This window comes from Poecilia mexicana, unplaced genomic scaffold (genome assembly GCF_051168715.1).
Source record: "Poecilia mexicana isolate PSO_F unplaced genomic scaffold, ASM5116871v1 scaffold_12, whole genome shotgun sequence".
In the NCBI taxonomy this organism is placed as follows: domain Eukaryota; kingdom Metazoa; phylum Chordata; class Actinopteri; order Cyprinodontiformes; family Poeciliidae; genus Poecilia; species Poecilia mexicana.
This window is the reverse complement of record NW_028263381.1, coordinates 2703796-2712641: the sequence shown is the minus strand read 5'-3', so window position 1 is coordinate 2712641 and position 8846 is coordinate 2703796. Positions and strand designations below refer to the sequence as shown.

Genomic DNA, 8846 nt, shown 5'->3' with positions numbered 1-8846 from the left:
TTTTTAGCTAAAGCTCTTTTTGCAGTGAATTAATATGAATCTGCTAGAGTTCTACAATAATCTTAAAAAGTTGTCGGCAATATAAACTAGTTACAGAATAATGAGTTTCTGCCAATTTTGAGCATAAAAGGTCACAATGTACAAATAAAAAAAATTACATTAAAACCTGGATTTTAATGTTACTCTAATCTGTTCATATTCTAGATTCATAACAGCAGTTCACATGCTTACATCTCCATTCATTTCTAACAAATTTATGCAGCATTTAATTGCACAAATTTGCATAAACTGTACAAAATGATATCTCAGTCTGGACATTTTGGATTTAATGTAGATGCCATAAAAACAGGGTTTATGCTCCAGTTACAAAATAAAAAATAAAAAAGACATATTAATACATCATTGGGCAGTTTTGTCCAATGCTCCTTTCTTAAACATTTTTATTTAAAGACAAAACAACAAGCTGGTTCTGTCAGACGTACTTGTACACGGCTTTTTCCTGCAGCGTCTGGATCTCTAACTTCACTGGACATTTATAGAAGTGGGACAGCAGTGACTCTGAATATCCAATGAAAAAGTAAAACTTCTGAGGCGGCATCTTCTGCAGCATCAGCGCACACACGACAAGCACGTTTCCACGACGCTTGATCACCACCTCGTTGGCCAGGCAACCGTGGAAGGTCCCGAACATGAACCTCCGGATGAAGACATCCTCCACGGTCCGCTCCGCCGCACCCTGCTCTCCCTTCAAGTTACCTGCCAGAGCCAAATATACGAGATCAGCAAAAAGAAAAAGTGCTATACTGTGGTAAGCTAATGCTTTAAAGAGCCATGTATGGATGGAAGGAACTTTTTTTTTTGGCTCCTCCTGAAACAGTTTATATTTGGTGGCTTACCTTAAATTTTTACCTGCAACAAATTAAAATGTGTAAATGTTTGAAAATTAAAAATGACATACAAATATTTCAAAAAGCTGCTAGTCTTTGATTGTTTAGCAATAACTGAAAATTGAGATTATCGACACCTTGTATAGATTTAGTTATGATCTTATTAAACTATCTAAAATGGAAATTTTACAGTTTAAATTTTTTTATAACTCTAATCTGGAAACCGTGGCTGCTAGTTGCTTCTAGAGGGCAGAGTATTTGTCAAATGGGATTTTCTCATAGTCCACTTGGTCTGCTGTAAATAAATGAGTTTATGACTCCAGTAATTAATATCTGTCTGCAGGGTGTCACTTGGAGCTATTTTTTAAATCTGTCATATTTCATATAAATCAACCGTTTTGACAGGACCAGAAACAAAATAAATGATATCAAAGTTTTCATAAGATAAAACAGCATTAAATCATGTATGACATATTTGCTCATTTTATGGCTACTTATCTCCATAAATGCTGAAAATGAATAACTACCAAGACCATAAACTGATAGAATATGATTTTATAACCTGGAAACTAAATGGAAGGAGGAAGAGACCAAATGGTAATGTGAGGGTTTGAAAAAGGGCTTTGAATTGGCTAAAATTCAAAGCCCATATTTCAGGAATATAACGTGGCAGAACTGATAATATGCATCTCAGTATGTTTAGTTTGTGGATTTGTGCTGTGAAGCTGTGTTTGGGCTTTCTTTGGTCGTCCTTACTGGCGTGCTGAGACAGCCATCCTTTGCGGTGAGCGATCTGATGAGGATGAAGTGCTTGCTCGTACGTCAGTGGCTTGTCTCCCTTGCCAATTCGGATCCGAGCCGCTCGGTTCTACAAAATGACAGGAGAGGGAGATGAGACGGAAAACAGCAAATGTTTAAAGAGTTATATCAGCACAACCTCCTTTAGTGAACATGCCTTAGTCACAACCGATGAGAAAAACAAGAAATGACAGGTACTGAATTGTAGGTAACATAACCCAGTTGGGTTTCTAACAAAAGCATTTCATTATGACTGCAGAAAATTTTGTACAGTTTTTAAAACAAACAGAGCAAAAGAGTTGTAATATCTTCCAATAGCTTAAAAGGAACCTAAAGCAACAGGATGCATGTTTACCTTGCAGCACACTGCTGTTGCATGGAAGCTTCTGCTTTCGAAGGAATTGTACAGTGCACTAGATCGGGCCAAAGCAGTCTGAAAAAAATGGAAGAATGTCATGGAAACAAAACCAAAATCCATAATGAGTCTAGACTGTTCAGATGATGTTTGTAGGAAGTTTCAGGAAACAAAATCACATTCATAGTAAATTACATCATTCAGACAAGCTAAAGACTTGTCTACATAATGTAATATAATATAATATAATACAATGGTCTTAGTTTAAAACAAATTGTAACGGAAGTTTTTAACCACAAAGAGAATTATTTAGTAACTTGTATACTGTATTAAATTGGGATAACTGACATGATTAGCGATTTTACAGTGATTATTATTAGGGATATTAACTTTACAGAAACATACGGATTTATTTATTCATCCATCCATTCGCTATTTTAATCTTTATTTCAATGGCTAAGGACAGAAAAAAAAACATTTTTTCCATTTCGAAAAAAAAGACGTACTCAAAAGCTAAACACATTTTTAACAAAGTTATAAAGCTATGAGGTAACACTGAGTTTAGGTAGGCACATATTAAACTTACTAAAAGGTAATTATCAACAGAAATAATGTTTTAATATTCCAAACATTTCACTTTCAATCATTTTCTTACCAGCAGCCTCGCGCTCCCTGTGAAACTCAAGGACGCCGCCATGTTTTCCTGTGAACAAACCGTAAACTAAAGGGAAATAAACTATTTCCTCACTCCGGAACAGTTACTAAGATATGGTGGAATCGATTTTTGGACGCTGCGATTATTACAGCTTGTGAAAGATTTCCTAAATATTCATTCTTGCTGAAAGCTGCAATGCCAACCTGGAGCTGGAACTGGAACTCACGCGGTGGTTATAGGTTTCCACCGGCCCCCAGATAGCTTGTACCCACCGGAAATGCAAAAAATAAAGCAGGTTAAAAACTGTTACCAAAGTATACATTTTTAGTAACAGTAAAAATGAAAACAAAACGAAAAATAATTTACGAGGTTTAAAAGTTTTTCTCAAAAATATGTTTTGCTATTGATAAAAATAAAATAAACACAGAAAGATTTGTCATTACTTTTTATGTCTGTTGGAATATTCATTTTACTGATGTTGTTACTATGTTGATTTTGTTGTTTCCATTTATAATGTTGGATGGTCCCGACATAAATTAATTCGCAAGAAATTTATCTTACCAACTGCATTTGAACTCCACTGAACAAGTAATTAATTCAATTGTTTTAAATACACGTTGGTCCAATTGTAGTTTTAACTTTATTTTAAATTCACCCAATGCATAGTCATTCGGGAAAATATCAAAATGAGTGCCTGAAGTGTACCTACGTAGGGCACAGATGAAGCAAAAACGCACCATAATATGTATGAGATTAGTCAACTACAGAAAATATGAACTACTTATTAATTTAAGTAAGTTAGCAAAAACAAATACGAAAATTTATTTATTTATTTGATGTGTTTAGTTGTGTCCAATCATAGAAAAGCATTACTTCTTAGGTAAAGTAATAATAAATAAAAAAAAACTACAATGTAAAAATAAAATAACATGAAACTATAGTATTGTTCTTAGCACGCTTATCGATCAGATATACTAATACTGATTGGTATTGATATTTTCAATATTTTGCATTGATCTGCCCACCTCTACAAATTAGACTCGCTGCTTTTCACACAACTTTTTAAAGCTGTATCAGCTGTAGCTAGCCCTGACCTAGTTGTCTTCAGTCTAACATATGTTTCCACATCCTGGCAGCAATCACTTTATCAGCTCTTGGGGCATAGTGAACTTTTATTTTGAAACCCAATAACCGGAACAAGGTGTATTGTTCTGGAAAGAGGAAAACATTCGTAAAGAAAGCTCAACTCGTCCTGCTTATTCTCAAATTTCTCTGTCCTAACGGTGTTTGGCTGTCGGACTGAATAGTCCTCAGGTTTGTTGACAGACGGAATCATTAAACGGTGGGATGGCGTCGCCGCTGGAGATGACAGAGATGTATGACAACGCTCTGCTGGGGATTCTCCAGCACGTTGGGAACATTCAGGACTTTCTGCAGATCTACTTTGGCTTTTTGTACCGAAAGACGGACTTTTACCGGCTCCTGTCTGGTCCTAACGACAGGATGGGTTTCCCTCCAGGAGTGGCGGAGAAGATGGTGCTTAAGGTGAAGATTTGTCAACCTGTTTAGCTGGTTGGGGTACACAGGCGTCGTGGCAACAGCCACCTGGAAAACTGTCATTAAATCTGAATTTTACGTCTTTAAACCCAAATTACTTTCTGTAATTTAAAAAAAAAATGTTGCATTGATTATTAAAATGTTGGTAAAATCGTGCAAATAATTCACATTTTAGACAAGTTAATAGGAATAAACATTACATCAACATTAATGAATAATGTTTACAGGTAAATGTTTATTTAAACTGTACTTACAGGCCGAGTTAGTCCTTGAACTTGAATTATTATTATTTTTTTACACTTTGTGATTTTATATCTTTCTTCTGCTGCAGTTCCACCCAATTTCAGTTCAAATCTCGCTTTACATTTTGGAATTTCTCCAATTCACCTGGATTTCTCTGGTAGAATTTCTACTTGGCCAATCAGTGAATAGAAGGAGAAGTAGTGAACGATGACGTCGATTTTCTGCGCTGTTTTAGAATTGTAGTCTGCCTGAAACTTTGAGAAGGACCTTGCTGCAGCCATAGTTGCAGCTAACAGAAAGGGGTGGGAGCTGATCACTGTCAGTCTCATACTGTATTTGGAAATGGAACCATTGCACTCCGGAAGTGAAGGGGATGCCATTTCCTATTTTTTCCACGGTCTCCTGTTTTTATTTTCTTTTGAAATCTGTGATATATCTTCATATTTAGGAAGGATTTTCACTCTCAGCGTGTATTTGAATTTCTCTTTTATTTACTTCAGCGAAGCTCACAGTTTTTAACAAATTCTGTAGCTTTTAGTGTACTTCTAAATCTGCTCCTTAGTCGCATCTTTTCGGGTATGCTACTGCCTCTAGTGGCGTGGGGATGGTAACACAACTAATATAATTATGTTACTAATCAGAATATCATTAAGTCTTTATTATTTAATATTCATTTTGACATTACTGGAACCGTAAAAGATAAATTCCCTTACAAAGCACCATACCTTTTCATTTTCTTAAGGAGCTAATTAAATGACGTAAACAAGAGCTGAAAGTGGTTCCAGTTTCTCTCGATGGCCAACTCGTTAAAACTGTGGCTAATTTTAAATACCTTGGGTCATTCCTGGACAGTCAGCTCAAATTTTCTGTAATCACTGACTGTATTTTTCAGAGCTGTTCTCAGTGACTCTAAATTTTAAGAAAATTTCCACCTTGATAGATTAAATAGTTTTATGTTATTTTTTCCTGTACATAGGACTCTACCAACAAAAAGTCTCTCAGAATAACATATGGCACCTTAAAGCAAAAATGTGAATTTTTCTCTATCTGTCTAACAACCCTGGTTGTAACAACCAGATTTGTTATTCTTCTGTGAACCTAATTCATTTGTTCGTTATTGACTTTTGCTCCATTAAGTTTCTCATGTATACATTGTAAATGGTACTTTACAATTTCTTTTGTTCCTCCTATAATTGATGATATATAATGTATAAAGGTCTCGTCTATGTCATTTTAATTAGCTCTGATGGTGTTTTGTTAGAGAATTTATTTTTTACGGTTCCAGTAATGCCAGAATTAATATTAAATATAAAGACTTAATGGTATTCTCATTAGTAATGTAAGGCCATATGCTCTGATTTTTCATCTTCTCCAGACGTTCGGGTTGTTTGAGAAGCTGGCTGAACACGACAGAGAGCGAGCGCTGAGCGAGCAGCGAAAGAGGGAGGAGAGCTCGCGTGCTCCCCCTCCTGCCCAGGAGGTGGAGGTGTCCTCTGAGCTCTGCCAGGCCACGGAGGAGAAGAGCGGCGCGGAGCCATCGCGGACTGAGAGCGCTTCCTCTGACGCGGGCCAAGTTTCCGCTCCTGCAGCTTCTGAAGATTCTGGGATATCGCAAGCTGCCAGCAGCGGACCAGGAGGTGAGGGGGATCAGGCAGCGGCTAGCCGTACAGCAGCAGCAGCAGCAGCAGCAGCAGCAGAAGACAGGTGAGTTCCCACCATGTTCCGGTGTTCTGGGGTTCCCAAACTTTGCTATGCCATGGCCCCACAAAGAACTTAAAAGCCATTTGAAAAACCGACAGGCAATGCAATGTAGAGTTGCACAACAGAATTACACAAATGGTAAAATATTTATTTTTCTATAATTATTAAAAAGATAATAATTTACTAATGCGACTGGTGAATATGTTTTGTAAACTGATTTTCTACAACATGGCCAAATGTTAAAGCTAAATCTCCTAGCAGAGCTTGAGTTTCTTAAATTGTCTTATGCTGCCCTCAAGTGGTAGCAACATGCTATAACAGATAAAAATGCTTTTTGAGGAAGGCAGACAAAATTTGTTCAAAAGGTAATTGTTCAATCTTAGCTTAAATAAGACGGCGCTGTATCAAATGTTTAGGTGCATTATTTTGTTTCAGACCTCAGAATGAGTTCCAGTCCAACCCGGACAGTTACAATGGAGCCGTGCGTGAAAACTACAGCTGGTCCCAGGACTACACCGACGTGGAGGTTCGCGTGTTCGTCCCCAAGACGGTGGTGAAGGGCAGACAGGTGAGCTGGGCTCATTCAACCTCCTGAAATGACTGGACTCTTCTGTCGTCATGGCACTAACTGCTAACTGCTGCCCACTGCCGTCCTTCAGGTCAGCGTTGGCCTACAGAGCGGCGGCCTGCGAGTGAGCGTGAGGGACGGACCGGAGGAGAGAACGCTGATGGAGGGAGAGTTCACGCATAAGATCAACACCGAAGACTCTCTGTGGAGTTTGGAGCCTGGGAAGTGCGTGCTGGTGAGTGCGGCGTTCGCAAGAGTCTGACGCCACTGCGCGTCAGAGTCAGGCTAACCGGCAGGTGTACCCCGCTGCAGCTTTCTCTCAACAAGACGTCCGAGGTCTGGTGGAACGCGGTGTTGAAAGGCGAAAAGGAGATTGACATCAACCAGATCAACCGCGAGCGCTCCATGGCAACAGTCGATGAGGAAGAGCACGCTGTTCTGGACAGGCTGACATTCGACTATCACCAGAAGCAGCAGGGGAAACCACAGAGTCACGAAATGGTGAGGAACATCAACACATGTTGTAATAGCCGCGTTTCCGTTAACCATTGCATTGTGCAAATTGAAATTACAAAAATAAATTTCCTTAATGGAAACGCACCAATTTAAAAAAAACCTTACATTTTTTTGATTAAAAAAATTTTCACTGGGATGAGGTGGTTTTTTTGGTTATCAAAATAAATGTATTTCACAAAACTACAATTGCATCATGTGAGTCACATGATCAACGGCTGATGTTACTACTGGCGAAAATGACAAATAAGACGACAGCAAGTAGCAGGAGGATGATGGCTTGTTTTTGTTTTTGTTGGACAAAGTGCGGCTGCTTCCACCAGAGCTCTCAACATCACAGTTCATAAAAACGTTGTGTGTCATTCTAACATGTCGAATCCATAACTCCTCTGTAAAATCATCGTCTACAATTTCCAAAAAATGCAACACTCTCCCAACTGGGCGGGTTTGTCGCTCCATAGCCTGAATAAGACGCAGACATCTTCTCTGATTGACTGATATATGATGATCACTAGCATCATTACTGAGTTATGAATAAGTCTGATCTGTCGCTGCCAGGATTTTTAATTACTTTAAATAGTCGGAAAAATGTTTCTATCGCAGTTTTGCAAAATGCACCAATTTCGATTTACCTCATCTTAGTGCAAATACTTTTAATCAAACTTTTTTTATTGATTCATGCAATTTTATAGTCCATTGAAAAGCAGTAAACACATTAACGCTGAGGTTAAACAGATAGAGTGGACCTTGACCTCAATTCTGTTTAAAACCAAATCATGAAGTGATTTTTAACTCAGGTCTGCAGGGTAACATCTGCTTCTCTTTTTGCTTCTAGAAAGTGCATGAGATGCTGAAGAAAGGCTGGGACGCAGAGGGCTCACCTTTCAAGGGCCAGGAGTTCGACCCGTCCATGTTTGACATCCCGCCCAGCGCCGTGCAGTTCTGAGAGGTAGCTCGGACCGGGCCAATGACGAACCGACTCACTTTTATCTACAGGACGCATTGCAGGACGGTCAGACGGCGCACATAGAGGATCGAATGAGACGAGTGGAAGGAGAATAATGACAGACGCGTCCTGATGCCAAACACCAGGTTGATGTTTGGCAGAGTGAACGACTTTATTTGTTTGGTTATTATTTATTGAGATCCGTTGTGCCTATTTCTTTATTTTCTGGTTTGATTTTGTAGAACCAGCTCCCCCTGTTGGTAAACATCTGTACAACAGGTTTCCTGCTAAAGTCTCAACCAAAGTTTCGGGAGATTCAACCCAGTCCTGCTGCAAATATCTGCTTTTATCAGTGGAACCGATGTTGGAAATTGTCATGGAGATAAAGGTTTTTTCTGTCGCAATTCATCAATTTCTGTCTAATTTTAAAAGTCAAAGAAAGACAAAGAGCTGCCGACAACATTACACTGACAGACATTTCAGCAAAGGGATGGCCTGATGGGATGATTGTTTGGGTTAGTGCTTTTCAAATGATTTGTTGAATAAAAACATGTTAAATACGAAAAAAAACCCTTAAATCTTGACTTTTTATTTTTCAATTTAAAAAAGATTTTAATAAAGTT

At 38.4% G+C, this 8846-nt stretch overlaps 2 protein-coding genes across 2 annotated transcripts; one reads left to right on the top strand and one right to left on the bottom strand.

Moving 5' to 3' along the window:
• Positions 1 to 305: 305 nt before the first annotated feature.
• mrps24 (mitochondrial ribosomal protein S24) lies at positions 306 to 2956 on the bottom strand. Its single transcript, XM_014982594.2, has 4 exons — positions 2696 to 2956; positions 2041 to 2118; positions 1644 to 1755; positions 306 to 756 (listed from the first exon to the last, which is right to left on the bottom strand). The coding sequence occupies exons 1-4, from the start codon at positions 2735 to 2737 to the stop codon at positions 473 to 475; spliced, it is 516 nt and encodes a 171-aa protein (XP_014838080.1). The 5' UTR covers positions 2738 to 2956; the 3' UTR covers positions 306 to 472.
• Positions 2957 to 3803: 847 nt separating this feature from the next.
• Positions 3804 to 8793, top strand: nudcd3 (NudC domain containing 3). Its single transcript, XM_014982647.2, has 6 exons — positions 3804 to 4240; positions 5871 to 6199; positions 6632 to 6764; positions 6856 to 6999; positions 7077 to 7265; positions 8113 to 8793. Exons 1-6 carry the CDS (start codon positions 4043 to 4045, stop codon positions 8221 to 8223), a joined length of 1104 nt encoding a protein of 367 aa, XP_014838133.2. The 5' UTR covers positions 3804 to 4042; the 3' UTR covers positions 8224 to 8793.
• Positions 8794 to 8846: the final 53 nt, after the last annotated feature.